The sequence below is a fragment of the Salmo salar genome, chromosome 13, assembly GCF_965601325.2.
Source record: "Salmo salar chromosome 13, fSalSal1, whole genome shotgun sequence".
NCBI lineage: Eukaryota > Metazoa > Chordata > Actinopteri > Salmoniformes > Salmonidae > Salmo > Salmo salar.
The window spans coordinates 43909809-43934070 of NC_138303.1; the positions used below are offsets into that span (position 1 = coordinate 43909809).

General features: G+C 41.6%; 3 protein-coding genes across 5 annotated transcripts in view; 1 reads left to right on the top strand and 2 right to left on the bottom strand.

Annotated features, from left to right (window-relative positions):
- Positions 1 to 6046: 6046 nt before the first annotated feature.
- On the bottom strand, positions 6047 to 10856 carry LOC106567050 (zinc finger protein Eos; the record flags this gene model as incomplete). Its single annotated transcript, XM_014135881.3, has 5 exons — positions 6047 to 8661; positions 8789 to 8926; positions 9155 to 9313; positions 10201 to 10368; positions 10532 to 10856. Coding segments are annotated over 5 exons (1758 nt in total), but the record flags the coding sequence as incomplete, so codon positions are not given.
- Positions 10857 to 13557: 2701 nt separating this feature from the next.
- dnajc22 (DnaJ (Hsp40) homolog, subfamily C, member 22) lies at positions 13558 to 18428 on the bottom strand. Of its 2 annotated transcripts, none has more exons than XM_014135880.3 (5): positions 18290 to 18428; positions 15707 to 16343; positions 15010 to 15196; positions 14521 to 14626; positions 13558 to 14274 (listed from the first exon to the last, which is right to left on the bottom strand). In XM_014135880.3, the coding sequence occupies exons 2-5, from the start codon at positions 16263 to 16265 to the stop codon at positions 14086 to 14088; spliced, it is 1041 nt and encodes a 346-aa protein (XP_013991355.1). In that variant the 5' UTR covers positions 16266 to 16343; positions 18290 to 18428; the 3' UTR covers positions 13558 to 14085. The 2 variants fall into 2 exon arrangements, with proteins under 2 accessions (XP_013991355.1, XP_045549246.1); XM_045693290.2 differs by lacking the exon at positions 18290 to 18428 and adding an exon at positions 18208 to 18226.
- Positions 18429 to 18764: 336 nt separating this feature from the next.
- Positions 18765 to 24262, top strand: part of lmbr1l (limb development membrane protein 1-like) — a 44833-nt gene continuing 39335 nt past the window's right edge. Inside the window, exons 1-2 of one of the 2 annotated variants that reach the window (XM_082960118.1) lie at positions 18765 to 19177; positions 21644 to 23052. In XM_082960118.1, the coding sequence (XP_082816244.1) occupies positions 22921 to 23052 (132 nt within the window). In that variant the 5' untranslated portion in view covers positions 18765 to 19177; positions 21644 to 22920. The remainder of the gene's footprint in view (positions 19178 to 21643; positions 23053 to 24262) is intronic. The other variant, XM_014135879.3, reaches the window with a different exon arrangement.

Consider the following 24262-nt stretch of genomic DNA (forward strand, 5'->3'; position numbering starts at 1 on the left):
AAAGGCTAATGCCCTGAATAAGGGCAATTCCACAGTATGACACTGACTCAAATTTTTCACTGTCAAACAAAAGCCATACATTTGCCTCTGGTCATTCTGTTACCAATCTTTGCATCTGCACTGTTCAAGTAAAGGTGTTTTTTGGGGGGGGGAAATGTTATATGGAAATTCAGGCTAGGCGTTCCCTGTCGGGAAAGTTGAATGGTTTAACTTTGCAATCATTGGATTTTGTTTGAGATGCTCAGGTTTTTAAATTTGTTACCAGAGGTGCATGAAGATGGCAGCCCCCATGCACTTAATACAAACTCCATGTTTTGCTAAGTCGGCTGTATTGTACATTGCTCTCGTTACTCTTTTTTTGTGTGATCATTAGCAGAGTATACATGATTCCAATTTTAGCTTAACACAGCCATTTTGAAAAATCTCAAATTTGATTGTGCTGATTTATTGGCATAATGAACCATATCGCGCACCGTAGTTTAAAAACATTGGCTAATGTTAACGAAGATAAACTAAACCAAGAAATTGCAGCCCGTCAGTCATAGTGGGCAGAACAAGCACGAGCTACCGCGATCCTATTGGAACGTTCTAGCACACATTTGCATATTCCCGTTAGGGAACGCCTAATCTGAAGTACGCATGTGCAAAACCTGAATTCGCATTTACACTTCTAATCAACGCGATTTTTTTAAAGGGTAAGTAAGGATTTACAAAACTTAGTCCACTCTTCCGAACATATTTTAGTTTGGGGGACAGAACTATTGAGAACATTTGCAGAATCTCGGCCAAAATCCATCTTCCACTGCCGGTCACTGGGTCAAGCGGATGGTTCACATTTATACATCCGGTGAAATATCTGTTATATTATTCCGTCTGTGGTGTTAAACAATGTCAATCTGCGATATTTATACACGTTCGCCATTGCTCTCAGGGTTGCCATTTTCGCTATTTTGTAGGCAAATTATTATAACAATTTCGCGGGTGACAATGTATTGGTCGCGGGTTTTTGAACTACTAAATTGCACCGTGGTCGCCATTGAATTGCCATGGCATTTCCCTGTAAAAATATAATTCACTGTGACCTGCTGCTGATTTGTACGACAGCGAGGCAGGCTGTTCGCTCGGAGATGGTTTAAAATGCATTCTAATGTTGACTTTGCTTAAATAAATCTGTATTAAGCGAAGTGTTTTATGCATGCTCAGTTCTTCGGTCTCGGGGCTGCCCGAGTGGAAATGTGAAATTAAATAGTAGTTATGAAACTGCCTGCCGTGGTTCTTTTTACGGGGGAAAATCTTCAATGAAACTGACGTTAAATGTGGAGAATGATACGTTTGCCTCTGTTGGCCATCAAGTAGCCTATTAATTTATATTCCATTTCAGACCGATATTTGATACAATACATATGTTGAAATTACGATATCACTGAAGTCATTGCAAATCAATTTGTGCCACTTTTGTAGCCTACCTGGAGCTGGCAAACCAATTTCATACATAGCCTATAACTTCAGTTTATTGTTGTTGTAGACTTGTGTTATTATGCAATTATTAATGGACATGTTTAATTAATAACAGAAGTAATCAAAGCTCTAACGCAATTCCCGAGCAGTTGTTAGAACATTAGATTGACGGTAACAGTCAGATTAGGCTACAGGTAAAACAATTAAAAAAAATATTATTAAAACTGGCAGTTAACAAGCATATTCAGTTCATATACAGTACCAGTCAAAATTTTGGACACACCTACTCATTCAGGGTTTTTTCTTTATTTTTTACTATATTCTACATTGTAGAATAATAGTAAAGACATAACTATTAAGTAACACATGGAATCATGTAATAACCCAAAAAAGGGTTAAACAAATTATTTTAGATTCTTCAAAGTAACTTTCTAGGGAGTTTTTCCTAGCCACTGTGCTTCTACACCTGCATTGCTTGCTGTTTGGGGTTCTAGGCTGGATTTCTGTACAGCACTTTGAGATATCAGCTGATGTAAGAAGGGCTTTATAAATAAATACAATTTTATTTGAAAGTAACCACCCTTTCTTTGTCTTGATGACAGCTTTGCACACTCTTGCAATTCTCTCAACCAGCTTCATGAGGAATGCTTTTCCAACAGTCTTGAAGGAGTTCCCACATATGCTGAGCACTTGTTGGCTGCTTTTCCTTCACTCTGCCGTCCAACTCATCCCAAACCATTTCAATTGGGTTGAGGTCGGATGATTGGGGAGGCCAGGTCATCTGATGCAGCACTCCATCACTCTCCTTATTGGTCAAATAGCCCTTACACAGCCTGGAGGTGTGTTGGGTCATTGTCCTGGTGAAAAACAAATGATAGTCCCACTAAGCGCAAACCAGATGGGATGACATATCGCTGCAGAATGCTGTGGTAGCCATGCTGGTTAAGTGTGCCTTGAATTCTAAATAAATCACAGACAGTGTCACCAGAAAAGCACCATCAATCAATTAATCAAATGTATTTATAAAGCCCTTCTTACATCAGCTGATGTCACAAAGTGCTGTACAGAAACCCAGCCTAAAACCCCAAACAGCAAGCAATGCAGGTGTAGAAGCAGGTGTTGAAGCACCGTGACCATCACACCTCCTCCATGCTTCACGGTGAGAACCACACATGCGGAGGTCATTCGTTCACCTACTCAGCATCTCACAAAGACACGGCCAAATTTCGACTCATCAGACCAAAGGACAGATTTCCACCGGTCTAATGTCCATTGCTTGTGTTTCTTGGCCTAAGCAAATCTCATCTTATTATTGGTGTCCTTTAGAAGTGGTTTCTTTGCAGCAATTTGACCACGAAGGCCTGATTCACGCAGTCTCTGAATAGTTAATGTTGAGATGTGTCTGTTACTTGAACTCTGAAGCATTTATTTGGGCTGCAATTTCTGAGGCTGGTAACTCTAATGAACTTATCCTCTACAGCAGAGGTAACTCTGGATCTTCCTTTCCTGTGGCGGTCCTCATGAGAGCCAGTTTCATCAAAGCGCTTGATGGTTTTTGCGACAGTACTTGAAGAAAGTTTCAAAGTTCTTGAAATTTTTCACATTGACTGACCTTCATGTCTTAAAGTATTTTACCTTTATTTAACTAGGCAAGTCAGCTAAGAACAAATTCTTATTTACAATGACGGCCTACCCCGGCCAAACCCAGACGACGCTGGGTCAATTGTGCACCGCCCTACGGGACTCCCAATTACGGCCGGTTGTGATACAGCCTGGAATCAAACCAGGGTCTGTAGTGACACCCCAAGCACTGAGATGTAGTACCTTAGACCACTGCTACACTTGGGAGCCCAATGATGGACTGTCGTTTCTCTATGCTTATTTGAGCTGTTCTTGCCATAATATGGACGTAGTCTTTTACCAAATAGGGTTATCTTCTGTATACCACCCCTACCTTGTAACAACACAACTGATTGGCTCAAACGCATTAAGAAGGAAAGAAATTCCACAAATTGCCTTTTAACAAGGCACACCTGTTCATTAAAATGCATTCCAGGTGACTACCTCATCAAGCTGGTTGAGAGAATGCCAATAGTGTGCAAAGCTGTCATCAAGGCAAAGGGTAGCTACTTTAAAGAATATCAAATATAAAATATATTTGATTTGTTTAACACTTTTTTGGTTACTACATGATTCCATGTTATTTCACAATTTTGATGTCTTCACTATTATTCTACAATGTAGAAAATAGTAAAAAAAATAAAAAAAATAAACCTTGAATGAGTTTCAAACTTGGTACTGTACAAAATATTTGTATTTAACTCAAGTCATTGAAATTATGACCCCATCCTCAGTAGCCTATTCCAGCAGGCTTTTGGGAAACAACAAGCACTTCTTACCTTGAAATCTATTCATTTCGAATGAATTAGTCTGTTCATTTGAACTAAGCAAGCTGCTAAATCGTTCAGTTTACATCTTGCCTATATCTTGTCTAGGCTACCGTAGACTATCTGAAAGAGATGTAGGCCTATCAGGAGCTATAGGCTACCAAGTTTACTCTAAAACCAGGGCTAAATTGAATTACAATCATGAACTCAAATTCTAATCTGTAGCCCATGCCTATTGAAATGACAAGTTGATCTCACAAATGGGCCATTTATAACTGTTTGTAGTATTAACATCTGGCACATAATAATGGCACAATTGCCAGAAAATAGCCTAACATTAGTTTTTTTAATGTTCATCCAAGTGTTTTTTGTCAAAAAAATGTTGAGATCGTCTGTCCAACTGTCATCACTCAAACACTCCTATAGTTATATACATGCGCAAAGGGGATATATTTACAATTATAAGCCTGGTTCGAGCCCTAAATGCTGATTGGCTGAAAGTCGTGGTATATCGGACCATATACCATTTGTATGACCCCAAAATATTTTTTACTCTTCTAATTGGTAACCAGCTTATAATAGCAATAAGCTAACAGCTGTGGTACATTGTCAAAAATACTGGATGTTGGATATTCAGTTCATATACATATTATTCATATTTCATTCAGTGATTGAAATTACAGTCCCATCTTCAGTAGCAGGCTATTGGGAAACATAAGCACTTCTTACCTCGGAATCGCCAAACTATTCATATTGCATCTATTCAGTTCACATTGTGCCTTCATTTTGCCTAGGCTACTGTCAGTGGTGTAAAGTACTTAAGTAAAAATACTTTAAAGTACTACTTAAGTAATTTTTTTGAGTATCTGTACTTTACTATTTATATTTTTGATGACTTACATTTACTTCACTACATTCCTGAAGTAAATAATGTACTTTATACCTTTCCCTGACACCCAAAAGTACTCGTTACATTTTGAATGCTTAGCAGGACAGGAAAATGGTCTAATTCACACACTTAAAGAGAAAATCCCTGGTCATCCCTACTCCACCTGATCTGGCGGACTGACTAAACACAAATGCTTTGTTTGTAAATTATGTCTGAGTGTTGGAGTGTGCCCCTGGCTATCCATAAATTTAAAAAACAAGAAAATCGTGATGTCTGTTTTGCTTAATATAAGGAATTTGAAATTATTTATCCATTTTCTTTTGAAACTTCAGTATATTTTAGCAATTACATTTACTTGTGATACTTAACAATATTTACAACCTTTTACTAAAGTAGGATTTTACTGGGTGACTTTCACTTTTACTTGAGTGATTTTCTATTAAGGTATCTTTTACTTTTATTCAAGTATGACTATTGGGTACTTTTTCCACCACTGGCTACTGTAGACTATCTGAAATAAGATGTAGGCCTATCGGGGGCTATGCTATAGGCAACCTGCATCTATCTAAGCAAACCATGGCAAACTTTAATTACAATCATAAACCCAGATTTTAGTCTGTAGCCTATGCCTATTGAAATGTCAAGTCAATCTCCTAAATAGGCCATTTATAACTGTTTGTAGTCTTAACATCATATGGCACATAATAATGGCACAATTGCCAGAAAACATTTGTTTTTTTCAAAGTTTGTCCAAGTATTTTTTGCTCAGAGATTTCGAAATCCTCTGTCCAACATTCATCACTCAAACTCTCCATTCGGATATATCTATAGTTATGAACATGCGCAAAAGGGAATTATTTACAATTATAAATGGTGTTCGAGCCCTGAATGCTGATTGGCTAAAAGCCATGGTATAACAGACTGTATACCATGGGTATGACAAAAATGTACTTTTATGTTGGTAACCAGTTTATAATAGCAATAAGGCACCTTGGGGTTTTGTGGTATATGGCCAATATACCACGGCTAACGGCTGTATCCAGGCACTCCGCGTTTCGTCATAAGAACAGCCCTTAGCCGTGGTAAATTGGCCATATACCACACCCCTCGTGCCTTATTGCTTAATCATAGCAGTCAAATAAATTAAATTGACAGCCATTGATGGAAAATTATCTGGCGAGTTTAATAAGGACAAATTATCTTTTCTCTTGCGATATATTCAAATTAGTTTATTCTGAAAAAATATTATTTTGATTAAAAAAAAGATTTAGCTTCTAACGTAGTTACAAGTTACGTTGATTTTCCTTCTTAATTGGCTTGATAACATTATGAGAAAATAGTTTATTGTATAAATGTGGAAACTCGTCACTTGCTATAAAAAAAAAATGTTGGCCTAGTTTTCAGGCCTTTTTTTGGGGGGGGGGGGTTGTTCTGGTCATTGGCCTAGAGATTTTAGCTAGACCTGGCAACCCTGATTTCTCTGTTTCTGCTTGAGGTTACTTCACAGTTCATACATAATTAATTTGTCATCACACAGTGGAAAGGATAAATGAATGAGAAACTGACAAGCACATTCATACGTCCTAGAATTATCCTATGTACATCAAGTGTATTCATAGTACAATTTCATTTGAGTTTTTTTGAAGATACCCATACATTTGTTTGCCATTTTTCACAGGAGGATGCAAACAAAGACTAAACATTTCACATAAAATACTGAATTTGGTCTCAAACGTTGTACACTCCACACACTGCAAAAAGTCAAACACATTTAGAGGTTTTCGGTTGCTTTAAAATCGCAGGAGGTAACATTTTCTGGATTAATGGGTTGCTTGTGCTGTGGCTGGACAAGATTTGGGATACAGCTGACCACATCTACCAAAACTATGCTAAACGCACACTACAACATACAGATATTCACATAACTATACAAAAGTAGAGAAACTTCGATAGACTGAAATATTTTGTAAGTGCTTTTCTCACTATTCAGTTTCCATTTGTGCAAATGGAGTCTACCCATCAAAGTAGTCCTCGTTTCCTGGACCATTCAGTGCAAAATTACAACATTCTGTGGAAGTTGACATCGAGTCACCTCTGTAAAATTGGGATGGAGATTACAAGACATGACATATTGTCAGTCACAATATGGTCAATGAAGCACCTATTTTAAGTGGAGGGAAAGACCAATACATTACCCAGTTCTGTAGATGGCCCGTCTCATTAAGAAAATCCTATAAAACACTGTTCATCTGGTGTGCAGAGCATTCTTGTACAAAGTCATAATTTAAAGCGTTACAATATAATTTATCAGTGCAATACAGCAATCTCAGAAAACAAAACCCTCCAACGGTAAAAGTCATTTTCACTTCACACTATTATCACATTTAAGCAAAGAATCTAAAAGTGAAATCCTCAATCGCATATGACCACCTCAGTCAACTCCTATCTATCACTGGATGGTTCAAGAGTCTGATCTGCACCGGAATTATAAGGCTCCTATTAACTCTCTACTTCTCCACCCCTGAAGTCTGTAACCGTCCACTGTAAAGGTTCCACGTCACCTAAATATTGAAGTGCCCTTAAACAGGATATTTTACGTTCATCATAATCTCCTTTACACATGATCACGTACTCTAAAAATAATTTAATTAACGGTTTGCTGCTATGTAACAGTTAAGGCAATGTGTGTCTGTCTCTGTGTAACGTGGTGCAGAACAAATCTGAGCCCATGTCTTCTTAAAGCAGCAGACACCTCTGCCCCTCCCTAACCAGTCCCAATTCGCTCCCACCTCTACCCTTGGCCTTAATGATGTGAATAGATCTGTAAGGTGGAAGCAATACAGTGAAAGCTCCACCAGTACACTGATTATCCCTATCCAGACCCTTCAGATTTGTGTAAACATTGAAGGGGAAGGTGTAGGGCCAAGTTGGGACTAAATCTCCCCTTTAACTCCCCTCATCAGCCCACCTGGTGCTCCCCGCGGATGATGTGCGAGGTGAACTGGTAACGGCCCTGGCTGTGGTGCCCACAGACGTTGCACTGGAAGGGCTGGCGGAAGCCGTGGCAGCCCATGTGGATGGTGAACATCACGTGGTCCAGGAAGAACATGCGACAGTGCTCACAGTGGAATGACCGCACCGCTCGCCCCTCCCCGTCCACCACCTGTACAGAAGCCTCCCTGGAGATGGAGGGTGACCCTACACCGGGGTTCCCCGATCCCTTCACGCTAGTTGGGAGGGTGGTGACGATGGGCACGGGGCAGGCCCTGTCCCCTCTCTCCCTTTCTATGTCTGGGTCGTTGGCCTGGCTGGGGTTGGGACGGAGATGGGTGCGGCGGCAGAGCAGGCCTGGGGTTGGGTAATGTAGATGAGGGAGGAGGTGGGGGTTGTTGGAGTTGCTGGTTGGAGCTGTAACCCTGGTGCTCTGCTGCTCCTCTGCTGTGCTCTCTGTGTCGGACTTGTCTTTGAAATCGTGGCATCCGTTGCTGGGGCCGTTGCTGGGGCCGTTGCTGGGGTCGTTGCTGGGGTCGTTGCTGACAGTGAGGCTGTGGATGTTGCTGTGACCTGAGGGTACGTTCTTGTGTCCCTCGCCTGCTTCCCGTCCAGCGAGCTCCACAGACACGGCCACATCTCCAGCTCCACCATTGACCTGGGGACCCAGAGGAGTCCGGTGGCTGTAAACAGAGCTGATGACTGGGTTGGAGTCGGACAGGCAGGCAGGGTAGGGCAGGGCCAGCTGAGGGGGCTTAGACCCAGGGTCCTCACCACCTCCACACCTGCGGAGGAACCTGCCCCCAATCCCTGCTAACCCTGTAGCACCAGCTTCTCCATCAAGGTCAGAGTGCAGGTCCCCATTCTTATCCTCTTCAGGGCCAGGGGATAGTTCATAAGGTAGATCACGGTTGTTGAGCCTCATGTGCTTTTCGCCTGTAAAGAAAAGGACACATCAGTGTTGACGACCTCAGATTCATAGGACTGTATCATCATGTTAAAGCAATGTTGGGCTTCAATACCTTCAGGAACATGGAAATATATAAACAGGAAAAAAACTCACCCAGAAACTTCTGTGGCGTGGACCTCTTGCGTTTGGTGACGCTGTTGACCAGCCTGTGTATGAAGGACTGTTTCTCAGTGGACGGCTGGAGGACAGGCTCTGGCTCAGGGATCAGCTCCATGCCTGGGGACTCCTCCCCTACACAAAACACAGAAGATTCTATTCAAATAGACACTACATTGACATAATACTGGAAAAACAGTCTTCTGGGTCACAGTACATTGACTGGGCCAGTGGGCTCAGATTGAACTAACACAACATGAACGAGCAAAGTGCATTTCAGCATGTTTGTGTTGTGTGGATGATGACAGATTGTCAATGTGTGTTACCCTGTACATTTCACATTACGATGTGTGTGTATGTTACCCTGTGTAGTGGGGACAGTGCTGAGTGCTGGCTGATGGTTCTGTAGACTCTTTAGGTAGTTGTGGCAGCGTTCAAGGTGTTCCTCCAGGGTACTCTGCTGCTTGTAGCAACGACCACAGTAACTGCATTTGTAAAGTTTACTCACTGTCAGAGAGGGCACTGCAGCACAGAAACACAGCAATTCATGGGTCAATCAATGGGTAATCCATCCTTCTCTTTTGGTCTGTTTTGGTAAAATGAGGTCTACAAAATATGACAAAATTACTGATTGTTTCCTAGGGAAGTTAGTTATCCCTGCAAGTAAATCAAATAAAAAGATACATGTAGTTGTGCATAATTAGAGTTATATTCAATCATTCAGTGCTAGTTCATGACGTAGTCGTTACACTATGTACTCCCCCTTCTCCGTGAATTCCCGAAATTGTTCTCTGTTCCACGCCTACGGCGTTAAAAAACACTCAACTCTCAACCGCAACGTTCCACCTTACCAAGCAGTCGGAGAAACTGACGTCATTTCACCGAAATCCGACGTTGTGCAAGTTTGCTTTCTTCGAAAATGAACCTATTTGTTCAGAACAGCAAGGCAGAGACCCACCAGGCTTGCCTGTCTCTATCAACAACTGTTGAATGCATGTCTACATTAAATTGAAAAACACCAACAGGACATCCTGTTTTGAATACTTTTAAATGTCATTTCTTGCACATGTGGTAACTTACATTCCTGTAAAGACAATAGGTATCTATTTCCTCTGAGCCCCACTCTAGAGCTAAATTGACTTTTCTAATGCAATCACTTGCATTGTGCTATAGATTTGTACTTTTTCTAGATGCAATATGAGCTAAATGTTGTACGAAGTGCAGACACCTAATACTGAGAAGTGATGGTATTTCATTACTATTACATTACATAGTGAGCTAATATCTTGTTACAACACAATGGGACTGAGGCTGGTAGAGGCTGTGTTCCCCATCTGGTCCCACTTAGAGCCCAAATGGTCTCACCAGTTTCCTGGCTTGACATTAGAAAGCAGGCTACTGTGTCTTACCAGTGTGTGTGCGGATGTGTCCAGAGAGTGCGTCCCGGCGGCGACAGGCGTAGTTACAGAAGGGACATTTAAAGGGTTTCTCTCCAGAGTGCAGCTTTGTGTGGCGCAGCAGGTTCCCCTTCTGGGTGAAGGAGGCTCCACACTGGTTACACTGGAATGGACGCTCACCTGACAAAATACACACACACACACACACAATTCATTCCTCGTTATCCATGTCAATACTATCAAGTTGTAGCAAGGTAGTCGATCCATATCGAATCACCATTTTTACAGCTAAGCCAAAGGAGTGAGGTTTATGAGGTCTAACCTGCAGTCTATCCATCCTCACCTGTGTGGCTGCGTTTGTGCACTGTTAGTACATTGGGCCCGATGCAGACCATTCCACACACGTCACATTGGAGCTTACAATTGGGCAGTCGGATGGGACCGGCAGATGCAGGCTGAGGACTGGCCAGCTCCCCGTAACCCTTTCCTGGTCCTCCCCATACTCCACTCCCCTCTTCTGTCTTGTCCCCTCTGTCATCCCTCCACCCATCATCTCTCTCTCCATCTCTTCTCTCTGGCTGTGGAGAACCTGCAGACTCATTGTCACTGTAGAGTTCTACCTTAATGGTGCTCACTAAGGAAAGTGGAGACAGGCGAGAGACACTTTGTTAATAATCATCAGAGCTTAGCATACGGATTTTTTTTTTTGTTAATTGCACTGAAGTAAATCTTTATATATTGAAATACCAATAAAAATGTATCGTATGGAAATAATTCCTCAAGGGAGATAACTGCCAGTGTTCTTTCAGTCAGTTTTGCATGTGATATATTAAATACAGTACAGTCAATAGGTTACCGGGATCATAGATAGGAGACAAACATTGAGTATACAAAACATTAAGAACACCTGCTCTTTCAATGACAGACTGACCAGATGAATTCAGGTGAAAGCTATGATCCCTTATTGATGTCACTTGTTAAATCCACTTCAATCAGTATAGATGAAGGGGAGGAGACAGGTTAAAGAAGGATTTTTAAGCCTTGAGACAATTGAGACACGGAGTGTGTATGTATCGGCAATACAAAATATTTAAGTGCCTTTGAAATGGTTATGGTAGTAGTACACCCGTTTGTGAAGAACTGCAACGCTGCTGGGTTTTTCACACTCAACCGTTTCCCGTGTGTATCAGGAATGGTCCACCACCCAAAGAACATCCAGCCAACTTGACACAACTGTGGGAAGCATTGGAGTCAACATAGGCCAGCATCCCTGTGGAACGCTTTTGACACCTTGTAGAGTCCATGCACCGATGAATTGAGGCTGTTCTGAGGGCAAAAGGGGGGGGGGGGGGAGGGGTTTCCACTCAATATTAGGAAGGTGTTATTAATGTTTTGTACACTCAGTGTATAGCGATGACTGACCACTAAGAGATCTGTTTGGAGAGGACTGTTTACAGTTTGGAGTGGTCAATGTTGGAACCCTCAGACCTCCACAGAAATCACCTCGCTCCTTTGCTGACTCTCCTCCACTGCCTGTGAAGACACACGTATACACACACACACACACACACACACACACACACACACACACACACACACACACACACAGTATGCACTTGTATTCCATGTATTGAACCAGGCCTAAATATAATTAGACCAATTGTGTTACTTCTAAAAAAATAATTTTTGGAATAAGACTTGGTAGAACAAGAACCATCCATAGTTTTTCCCATACCTGACATATATGAAAATCCATTGCAGTCATCAGCATTCATTCTCTCACCAGCTGACTATGGCACAGAGAGAAAAACAGACAAGTCAGAGCAATGATATGGTCCCACTCATGAGATATTCTAGCATACAACAATCGTTCATCTTGAGCATGCTCACTTGTCATTCAAATTGATGCCATTTTGGGTACAATTGTATGATGCTCACCATGTTAAATGTATTCTTTATAGCAGCTTTCTTTTTCAAATATCTGACTGCAGTAAATGCAGTAATAGATAGTTTGACACAAGTTTGTATTGTCTGTCTAACTGGCAATTTTCTCTAGTCTATCTAGATCACCTATACTCAGTTGCCAGGAAATGCAGATATGAGAAGTTCAACATTTATAGTCAGTGCTGAGGTGTGACACTTGAACTCTCCTCCCTCCTCCACCACATACCCAGGAAATATGGAGTACATGTTTTATCACATTTCTCTGGTTTATCATCATGATAGGTAAATCAGTTATAACATTGTATTATTTTCATGTATTTTAAATGTTACACGGATCTTCTAATCAAACCCAAATGTAACATGGTTACTGAGTGATCCTGAGTGAGCCTTTGGTACCGCCGGTGCGCCAATCATATTCATGGCAGACATTCCTTGGGTGAATTCATTATGGAAACCGTTAACTCTTTAGAACCAAACGGAAGCAAACAGAGCAAAACGAGAGTTTCTGTTGGACAAATTCAAGTAGGTCCCTCCCCTTGTCGTTCCGTTTAAGAAACGTTTTTCAACAGAATCGGCGGAATGAATACGCCCCTGACATTCGTTTCGTGTTGCCATGTCACTGTGCTGGATTTGATGGAACAAGCTGATGATGGAACGTGACAGGTTAATAAGGACGAGATAAATTAATATTGGCACAAACAAGCATCAAAAGTCAACACAAATGCCATGTAAATGGGCACTTCCCCGATTGATGCAGCTGTCATCCGAAAATGACATGTCAGTCAAACTAGCGGAATAATGTTTCTTCTGAGACGTTGCTATGGCACCCACCACCCGACAAATGCTGTCCACCTGAACTAGCCCGAAACATATCCTTGCCAAAATGTCACTTTCTTTGACTAAACGCTGTTGTTAACAAGTGCATCACCCTCTTCCTTACCTGACGAACGATTATTGTTGTCGTTTTTAAATGTCAGAATATCTGTTTGTTGTCTCTGGCGACGGCAGCATCTCCGGATATATATTTTACCTGACAACTTCCGGGCCCATGTTGGGACCGATGCAATTCGGGATCCTTGGGACGTCCAGAAACCATTGAAGTTGAAATGTAAAATGGGTAAGGGTTATGGTTTATAGGGTAGGGACGTCCCAAGGAACACGGATAGCACTGGCATACAGGGCGAATAGTTTACAAGAGATTGGGCGCGTTCCTCTGCCCAGGCGTTGCTGACGCATACCAGGTCTTACAACGCCTGGATAGGTTTTACCCACTGGCTAACCACATCAAATGTTATAGCAATTTGGTGCCCGACTACACAGTCGATGACGTAGCACGCAACCATTAGTTGAAACATGCAACGTCTAGAGAAGACCATAACCTGATCAGTAGCCAGTGATTGCCGAAAACATCGATGCACAGGCTAATTAAAGATGTGGAAACAGCAGATTTATTGAGGCAACAAAAAGTACATATTTTAAATCAGAAAGGTGTGATGTTTGGGTACTGGTCTAGAGAGCATTTTTCTATTATATTAATTGACAATCATTATAGTTGGCGTTCTACAATTCACCACAAGATGGCAGCAATTTATTTGTATTATTATAATAGAGCAACCTAAATATTGGAGTCACTATTATCAAGAAGTTGGATACAGAACATATGTTTTAACATCAACCCCAATGTACAGCTGTCTAACAGTTTGAAATTGTTTACAATATTGCTATGCTGCTGTAATCCTGCTATAAGAACCCGTGTGACATGTTTGTCTGAGAAAATAAAATACATATCATTAACAAAAAGAGAGCAACCTGGCTACTACAAAAAGTAATCTGCATCTAGAAAGTATCCCTTCTTGACTTGGATAAAACACATTATGACAATTGATCCTGTGAGAGGACGACCAAGTCTGTGCCACATCATTGACATTTGGGTTGACGGGTCGAGCAGGGAAATCATTTATTTCGATGATCAGGCTTCTGTGCTCTGAGCAGAGTCTCATAGGCTTCCTGGATCTGTATAAACATCTTCTGTGCCTCTTCCATCTTGCTGCCAGGGTTGTGGTCTGGGTGCCACACCTTCACCAGCTCTCTGTAGCTACGTGTTACCTCCTCCATAGAAGCCTCCTTACTCACTGACAACATCTGAAACACAACACAGACATATACAGCACGGGGCAGGCATAGTAGGGCATGCTCATTGAGATACAGAAAATCGAGCCAACCAGCAGAATCAATAGTATTTGACTGCATGTATGCTATTGTAACTGCACCAAGGGCAGCCACATCAATTGAATCTTGCTATGGTAACTAGCCCCAGGGGCAGCAACATCAATGGTATCGATCCCTCTGCTATAGCTCAATGTTTCAATGTTACACAGTCATACTCACTTGCAGTGCCTCTCTCTCCCTCTGACTGCGCTCTGTGAGCAGTATCTCCAAAACCTTCCTCCAGCTCTCCTCCGAGGGGCCCCAGCCCGTGAAAGCACCCAGTATCCTATAAGTTTTAGTTTAGTTCAGTTTAGGTTCGAAAGATACTCATTATACATCGGACCAGAGGAGGCTGGTGGGAGGAGCTATAGGAGGACGGGATCATTGTAATGGCTGGAATGGAATTAATGAAAAGGTATCAAACACATTAAACATATGGAAACCACGTTTGACTCAATTCTATATATTCCATTCCAGCCATTACAATGAGGCCAGTCCTCCTATAGCTCCTCCCACCAGCGTCAAGACTAATCTTCTTGGGTTCATACTCAAACACATAAACAACAACAAAATCCTATCCCTAAAAAGATTAATTCAGCAACTTCTTAAACGTATATTTGTTTGTATGTTTGTTTGTTTGTTTCTAGTCACTTGTGGTTATGGTTGTACCTGTAGGGTAGCAGCAGGAAATACTCCACCACCGAGCGGAGCCAGGGAAAGAACCAGAACATGTCCAGCAGGGCTGCCACACAGTCAGATAGGTAGTAGAGAGTGGCTGTGGTGTTGTGGAAGATACTGTATCCCAGTGGAGCTGAGAATGCCAGCCAGACTAGGGCCAGACGGTAGAGACGAGGACCTATAGAAAACAGAAAGAAACACATATAGATACAAGTAACAAGATATTAGTAACAAGGGGAATTGTTGATTCAGCATTAGACACCAAGAGAACATTTTGTTTTTTATGACTGAAAACATAGGAAGAACAATATATTCTACTACTCTATAGATATAGCAACAGTATCTGCATGTCTTCTGTAGTAATGGACTCCAGGGCCAGCAACATCAATTTTATTTAAAAAAAAAATGTTTAACTAGGCAAGTCAGTTAAGAACAAATTCTTATTTACAATGACGGCCTAGGAACAGTGGGTTAACTGCCTTGTTCAGGGGCAGATTTTTACCTTGTCAGCTCAGGGATTCAGTTACTAGTCCAACGCTCTAACCACTAGGCTACCTGCCGCCCCTACTTTATAGATAGTACTTGCTGTAAAAGGCCATCATAGGCAGGTTTGGATGGACTTTGGCCTATTGTAATAGTGGAGCATAGTTGGTTGGAGATGTAAAATCATGGGCCATGGTCTACATACCCAGTTCTTGTTGACTCCCAGAAGGTGGACGGGTTTTGAACCTGCGGTGCTGTGACGCTGTGACGCTGGCAGCGATACTGATGGGCAGAGGGGAGATGGTGCTGCCATAGAAAATAGGGGAGGTGATGACACAGGCTATGAGGGTCTTGTGTAGGTCAGTTGTCTGCTCTCCCACACTGGAAACCAGGTGGACCCCGGCACCTACACACAGCGGCAGTACAATCAGGTAGAAGAAACTCAGTGAGTTCAGGCCGATCAGTGCCACCGTTCCGAAATAGATCCCTACGGAAATCTGACCAGCAAATCTGGCAACGCTCACAGGTGGAGGTCTGGCTATAGGGTGCCTTTTGCTATCTCTTAACCCTCCTTCTGGCTCCCGGTTGGCTTCTCCCACGTATGCAGGGATACGAAAGAACTCTCTGGCCCAGCCAACTCCAAAGCCCCCAAGGGTTAGCATCCATAGCAGGGCATGGCTGTCTCTTCCTAAGTACAGGTGATGAAGGCCCAACGGTCCACCCATTGCCCATAAGGCATAGGTGACAGTCACACTTTTCGTCATGATGATAGAATGGATAGGATCTCAGTGGATCAATGTTTGGACTATAGAAGAAAAACAGTCATCCTTGAAGACGAGAGTCTGCAATTCATAAGCAAAATGTGGATTATTTATGAAAGACGGTTAACTCAGTCACAGGCTGAAAGTAATGAGCAAAAACGATGATATACAAGAACATACACAGCATTCAGGGAAATACATACACGTCTTCATTGAAGAAAATAAATATGACACACATTGTAACTATGTAACAGTTATCATAGCCTAATTATGTAATTAGCACTGAACAAAAATATAAACATAACATGCAACAATTTCAAAGATTTTACTGTCTTACAGTTCATATAAGGAAATAAATGAATTAGGCCCTAATCTATGGTTTTCACATGACTGGGAATACAGATATGCATCTGTTAGTCAAAGACACCTTAAAAAAAGGTGTGGATGTGAATCAGAAAACCAGTCAGTATCTGGTGTGACCACCATTTGCCTCATGCAGCGCGACACATCTCCTTCACATAGAGTTGATCAGGCTGTTGATTGTGGCCTGTGGAATGTTGTCCCACTCCTCTTCAATGGCTGTGCGAAGTTGCTCGATATTGGCGGGAACTGGAACACACTGTTGTACACGTTGATCCAGAGCATCCCAAACATGCTCAATGGGTGACATGTCTGGTGAATATGCAGGCCATAGAAGAACTGGGATATTTTAAGTTTCCAGGAATTGTGTACAGATCCTTGCGACATGGGGCCGTGAACTATCACGCTGAAACATGAGGTGATGGCGGCGGATGAATGGCACGACAATGGGCCTCAGGATCTCGTCACGGTATCTCTGTGCATTCAAATGTGCATTGATAAAATCCAATTGTGTTCGTTGTCCGTAGTTTATGCCTGCCCATACCATAACCCACCGCCACCATGGGGCAATCTGTTCACAAAGTTGACATCAGCAAACCGCTCTCCCACACGACGCCGTACACATTTCGCTGTCTGCCATCTGCCCGGTACAGTTGAAACCGGGATTCATCCGTGAAGAGCACACTTTCCAGCGTGCCAATGGCCATCGAAGGTGAGAATTTGCCCACTGAAGTTGGTTACGACGAGCCCACAGATGAGCTTCCCTGAGATGGTTTCTGACAGTTTGTGCAAAAATTATTTGGTTCTGCAAACTCACAGTTTCATCAGCTATCTGGGTGGCTGGTCTCAGATGAAGAAGAAGCCGGATGTGGATATCCTGGGTTGTCATGGTTACACATGGTCTGCGGTTGTGAGGCCGGTTGGACGTACTACCAAATTCTCTCAAACGACGTTGGAGGCGGCTTATCGTAGGAAAATGAACACTCAATTCTCTGGCAACAGCTCTGCTGGAAATTCCTGCAGTCAACATGCCAATTGCACACTCCCTCAAAACTGTGACATTGTGTTGTGTGACAAAACCGCACATTTTATTTTGGCTTTTCTTTGTTCACTGCACAAGGTGCACATGTGTAATGAGCATGCTGTTTAATCAGATTATTGTTATGCCACACATGTCAGGTGGATGGATTATCTTGGCAAAGGAGAAATGCTCACTAACAGGGATGTAAACAAATTTGTGCACAACATTTTTGAGAAATAAGCTTTTTGTGCGTATGGAACATTTCTGGGATCTTTTATTTCAGCTCATGAAACATGGGATCAACACTACATGTTGCGTTTACATTTTTGTTCAGTGTAGCTCTCTGAACATTTGTTAATGTTTAGGAATGTGAAGAACAAAGGGACAGAATAAGAGATAAAAGATAAATAATACACACTATTATTATAAACAATAAAAACAGTACACTTTGGGTGCTACGGATCCATAACATGATGACAAAGCTGGACTGATAAGAACAAGAACATGCCGTTTTCATGGAACAAAATTAATCACTGCAATATATCAAATTCTCTATGAACTTACTGTTGATAGACCACAGAATGTACCATTGATTAGACTTACATAAATATGATTTTGAGTTATTTTGTAAAAGACACAAACTTACGACACAAATCAATCTGGGCAGTACAAATTCTTCCGTGGTTTAGAGATTGTTATTGCATCAGTAATGGACTTTGGATGGTGACAATGAAGTTGATAGGCCTTCTGGGCCCTGAATAGGCACAATAAACTTGATTCGCACTTCCTGGATAACTGCAATGATAAAACAGGCGTAAATATGTCATTTGGGACAGAATATTATCAATGTTTTAATAGTGGTGGAAAGTAAACAAATGTGTGTACATGCATGTTCCTGTCAATATTATGCTTCAGAAATGTATTATTTTATTGTAGTAAAATACTTTCACAAAAACAGCAGGGTCACACTGTGTTCAATTTGTCATGAAACAATGCTTGGACCAATCAGCTCACAGCGAAGTTTCATCTGCCAATCACAATATACCCTAGGGAAATATTCAACCAATCAATACCAGATTTGTACATTTAATTGGAGAGGCGCGGTGCCCCCACAATGTTGTGTTTAGAATTAGCTGTGATCTAATCTATTGTCATAAATGAAACCGTAAATTCGAATCTTGAACAAAATGTCAGGAAGAAAATACATTTAATCCACTCTCCTGGACCGCTCGCCCCTTTCTCCACGGCCCGCCCCGTACGCTTATAGCGCACGGAGGACCGTGATGCTTGCTAGTGGAGTTGAAACAGGGTACATGAAGACCGTAGTTTTGCCAATTAGTTTAGGACAAATGTAGGTAGCATGCCACAATGTTCTAACCGGCGAGAGATGTTTTGTTGTTTTATCGTCCCGTCACCGCGCTTTTAGTCACGTTTTATTATATTTTAACCCGTGCGTTATGGTTTCGTAGGGATGGAAGTAGACGACGTGTCGGTTAGAGAGCAACTTTTCCACAACAGAGTGCGAGAGACTTTTGTAAGTAACTTTAAACCTCGTATAAAAGCATTTCAGCGAGATTTTCTTCCGTGTTAACTACATTGTTGAAATAGTTGTAACTATTGTGTTTGTTCAATGAAAACCATGCCGTGGATGCAGTGGTGTTAACTACTTAAGTACAAATACAGATTTATTTAAAAAAAATAATAATAATTGGGGTTGTATCTGGATTCCGTAGGCTACTTTACTATTTATATTTTTTACTAACTTTTACTTTACTACATTCCTGAAGAAAATGATGTACTTTTTACTCCATACATTGTTCTATGACACCTAAAAGTACTCGTTAAATTCTGAATGCTTAGTAGGACAGGACAATGGTCATTCACGCACATTATCAAGATAACATCTCTGGTCATCCCTACTGCCTGACATCAGACGGACTCACGAAACACACATGCTTCGTTTGTAAATTATGTTGGATTGTACCCCTGGCTAAACGTAAATGTTTTAAAACAAGACAATTGTGCCGTCTGGTTTGCTTAATATAAAGATTTAGAAATGTATAAATTTACATTTGATACTGAAGTATATTTAAAACTAAATGCTTTTAGGCTTTAACTCAAGTAGTATTTTATAATAACTGTAGCCTTATGTTATTACGGGGACCCTACAGCCGGTACTGTGTGTGTGCCTCCAGCTGATCATTATCCAGTAATGTAGCTGAGGCATAGCCCAATATTGGACTAAAGAGCTAAACGTTACTCCTTAGTCAAAGCACCTTAGGTGTTCTGTTTAAAGGGCGAATTGGCTCTGGAAGCCCAAACAGCCAAATGCTCCATCTAAACGGGAATTGATTTTCAATTGCGGTACGGTTCTGGAAACATAAATCCCTCTACTTTAATATCACGTCAAAAATAATTTCACAAATGTACACTTACTGTACACCAAGTTGGGAGCAAGTCACTATTCGAGTCACAAGCAAGTCTCGAGTCACATTCTAAGAACGAGTCGAGTCGCAAGTTTTTTTTTTTTTCAATCTCAAATCAAAAAAATAATGTAATGTAACAACTTGTTCATCTACAAAGCTTTGTCTATTTATTGAGGCTACCAGACGGCCCTTTTCATTAATTTGTCTACAACATATTTATAAGGGTTCCGTTGAGAAAAATGGACCTCCCTGAAACGACAATGGATAGCACTTACCATACCATCCCTGAGTGCTTGAAAAAAAAACAAATGACCCTTCCCTATACCCAAAATAATAATTAAAACAAAGTGGATAGCAGAGAACATGTCTACCGTTTACCCTTACTACTTGAACAGACCAGAGCCTTGGCTGTGCCATTCTAGAAACTGTTCTCTGTCCTGTAAGCATTTGGCTACATGGCAAAGCAGGAATTCTGATGGTTGTGGGTTCGCAGACCATCGTGAACAAGAGTAGGGTTGTAAAGATCTCCTTTATAGTAAAAGCATCGCAGAAATCTATCATTGTATTTGCAGGTCTGAGGAAAAAAAATGGAATAAATATTTAATGCAATTCTACTTCATTTTACATATATGCATAATATTTTTAATGCCATACAAATTACTGAAATGACAGGCCAAGAATGGACAGAGCTAGGCCTATGTGTTCATAGTAGCATATTTCTCCAATGCCAAATCAGTGTCTTGTAATGAAATTGTCCCTGTTTGCAAATAATTACATCTGAGACATCATTAGGAATCTGAGCATGGTACTTCAAAAGTTATGCCTACATTTCCACCCCCAACAGTATGCTTACCGACTCAGAAACATTTAAGCTTTAACTGCTGGCTACTCTTCCGTGGCGTAACCCAATGAGAGAAGGTCACACGTGTATCCGCTAAAAGCTGTCTGGGTTTAAACATCTTATATTGTACAGAAAGTGAATAGTTGAATCAATTGATGGTGACAGAATTAGATTTCTTCCCAAGCAAAGTACATGTTCTGTCTCCTCTGCTATAGATGGTTGTTGCTGTCTCTGAATGTCCAAACGAAACATAATCCCCATATGCATCGTAGTTGCGTCTTTCCCGGGTATTATACAGCTTTTTTTTGTAGCACAAAGCATTGCGTAACAGCACAGTTATAGATCACTTTATATAATAGGATCTGTTTTATTTTCTTCAATCTTAAGGTAACAATGGGAAGGCCTGTGCTTTTTGCCATTTTCTTTGACTCCTCCTGAACTGCCACTGTAGGCCTACATAGCACAGTCATGGGTTAGGTAGCACACAAACAAGTTTTTGATCAGCAAGCGCAAAACAAGCTGAGGCTCGTGATCAAGACTATATAATTTTATTTTATTTAACCTTTATTTAACTAGGCAAGTCAGTTAAGAATTTGTTCTTATTTACAATGACCGCCTAGGAACAGTGGGTTAACTGCCTTGTTCAGGGGCAGAACGACAGATTTTTACCTTGTCAGCTCAGGGTTTTGATCTAGCAACCTTACGGTTACTGACCCAACGCTCTAACCACTAGGCTACCTGCCGCCCCAAAGACTAAGGAGATGATTGTGGACTACAGGAAAGGAGGACCGAGCACGCCCCCATTCTCATCGACGGGGCTGCAGTGGAGCAAGTTGAGACCTTCAAGTTCCTACGTGTCCACATCACCAACAAACTAACATGGTCCAAGCACACCAAGACAGTTGTGAAGAGGGCACAACAAAACCTATTCCCCCTCAGGAGACTGAAAAGATTTGGCATGGGTCCTCAGATCCTCAAAAGGTTCTACAGCTGCACGATTGAGAGCATCCTGACGGGTTGCATCACTGCCTGGTACGGCAACTGCTCGGCCCGTGACCGCAAGGCACTACAGAGGATAGTGCGTACGGCCCAGTACATTACTGGGGCCAAGCTTCCTGCCATCCAGGACCTCTATACCAGGCGGTGTCAGAGAGACCCTAAAAATTGTCAGACTCCAGCCACCCTAGTCATAGTGTTCTCTCTGCTACCACACGGCAAGTGGTACCGGAGCGCCAAGTCTAGGTCCAAGAGGCTTCTAAACAGCTTCTACCCGCAAGCCATTAGACTCCTCAACATCTAATCAAATGGCTACCCAGACTACTTGCACCACCCTTCATGCTGATGCTACTCTGTTATCTATTATTAACTCTACCCACATGTATATAAATGACCTTGACTAACCGGTGCCCCCGCACATTGACTCTGTACCAGTACCCACTGTATATAGCCCCGCTATTGTTATTTACTGCTGCTCTTTAATTATGTTGCTTTATTTCTTATTTTTGTAGGTATTTTCCTTAACTGCATTGTTGGTTAGGGGCTTGTAAATAAGCGTTTCACTGTAAGGTCTACACCTGTTGTTTTCGGTGCATGTGACAAATAACATTTGATTTGAATATCCATTGTGGTGTGTAATGCAGCTCAGTTTTATTTACACCATCCCAGCTATCTTAGATGTATAACTTTGCTCTGTGCTTCTCTGAGCATGCACTTCGTAGCCTATAGGCTATGGATTGTTTTATTGTGACCAGACCATTAAGCAATAAGCATCAGAAAATGCATCCCTCCCTACTCCATATCAAAGGCTTGGTTTGACAAGCTCTGTTTGCCGGAAAATAGCTGCTGGCTAAGGATGCTGCTAGGACACATGCAGCATGTACTTTTTCGCTCTTTACTTTAATTGCCGTTTTGATCTGGCTTTTGAATTTAGCGTTTTTACCGTCATCTTGGTCTTGTCTTCGCCCAATGTTTTTCGTTCAGCTTTTTGCAGCACCGGTCTGGTGAGGTTGAATGCCCCCTCTACTCTCGTCAAAAGCTTCTCCCGAGTGGGTATTACTCCTACTCCCGTTGTCTGCTGCACTGATGTTTGGAACCTACCCATCGTTCTGTTCCCCATCTGCCCTGATCTGTCTCCCCTTTCTGGTACAGGTACCCCTTCCACACTTGCATCCAAAACGCATGCACATAAATACACACACACCGCAGACTTTGGACTGAACTGCAAGCAATTATTGTAGGATTAGATGGAGTATATACTGAACAAAAATATTAACGCAACGTGACAATTTCAAAGATTTTACAGAGTTACAGTTCATGTAAGGAAATCAGTCAATTGAAGTAAATTCATTAGGTCCCACATGATCCCGCATGTGAAGAAGCCGGGGTGTGGAGGTCCTGGGCTTAGCAAACCGCTTGCCCACACAAAGCCATACACGTGGTCTGCGGTTGTGAGGCCGGTTGAATGTATTGCCAAATTCTCTCAAACGACGGAGGCAGCTTGTGGTAGAGAAATTAATATTACATTCTCTGGAAACAAAACCTCTGACAAAACTGCACATTTTAAAGTGGCCTTTTATTGTCCCCAGTACAAGATTCTTGATATGCCACACCTGTCAGGTGGATGGGATTATCTTGGCAAAGGAGAAATGCTCACTAACAGGGATGTAAACAAATTTGAGAGAAATACACTTTTTGTGCATATGGAACATTTCTGGGATTTTTATTTCACCTCATGAAACATGGGACCAATACTTTACATGTTGGGTTTATAATTTTGTTCCGTGTAGATTTACCACGTAAACAGTGGATTCGGAAAGTGTTCGGACCCCTTTTACCACATTGTTACGTTACAGCCTTATTCTAAAATGGATTGAATAAATAAAAATATTCAACAAACACAATACCCCATAATGACAAAGTGAAAACAGATTTATAATTTTTGGGGGGCAAAATTTGAAGAAAAACTTAACAAAAATATCTTATTTACATAATTATTCAGACCCTTTGCTATGAGACTCTAAATTGAGCTCAGGTGCATCCTGTTTCCATTGATCATCTTTGAGATGTTTCTACAACTTGATTGGAGTCCACCTGTGGTAAATTCAATTGATTGGACATGATTTGGAAAGGCGCACACCTGTCTATATAAAGGTCTCACAGTTGACAGTGCATTTCAGAGCAAAAACCAAGCCATGAGGATGAAGGAATTGTCCATAGAGCTCCGAGACAGGATTGTGTTGAGTCACAGATTTGGGGAAGGGTACCAAAAATGTTCTGCAGCATTGAAGGTCCGCAAGAACACAATGGTCTCCATCATTCTTAAATGGAAGAAGTTTGGAACCACCAAGACTCT

Coding starts and splice junctions, on each gene's coding strand:
- dnajc22 (XM_014135880.3), bottom strand. CDS start 16,265: ATGACGAAAAGTGTGACTGTCACCTATGCCTTATGGGCAATGGGTGGA. Junction 15,197..15,706: donor TGGGAGTCAACAAGAACTGG/GTATGTAGACCA, acceptor TGTTTTCTATAG/GTCCTCGTCTCTACCGTCTG. Junction 14,627..15,009: donor TTCCTGCTGCTACCCTACAG/GTACAACCATAA, acceptor TAAAACTTATAG/GATACTGGGTGCTTTCACGG.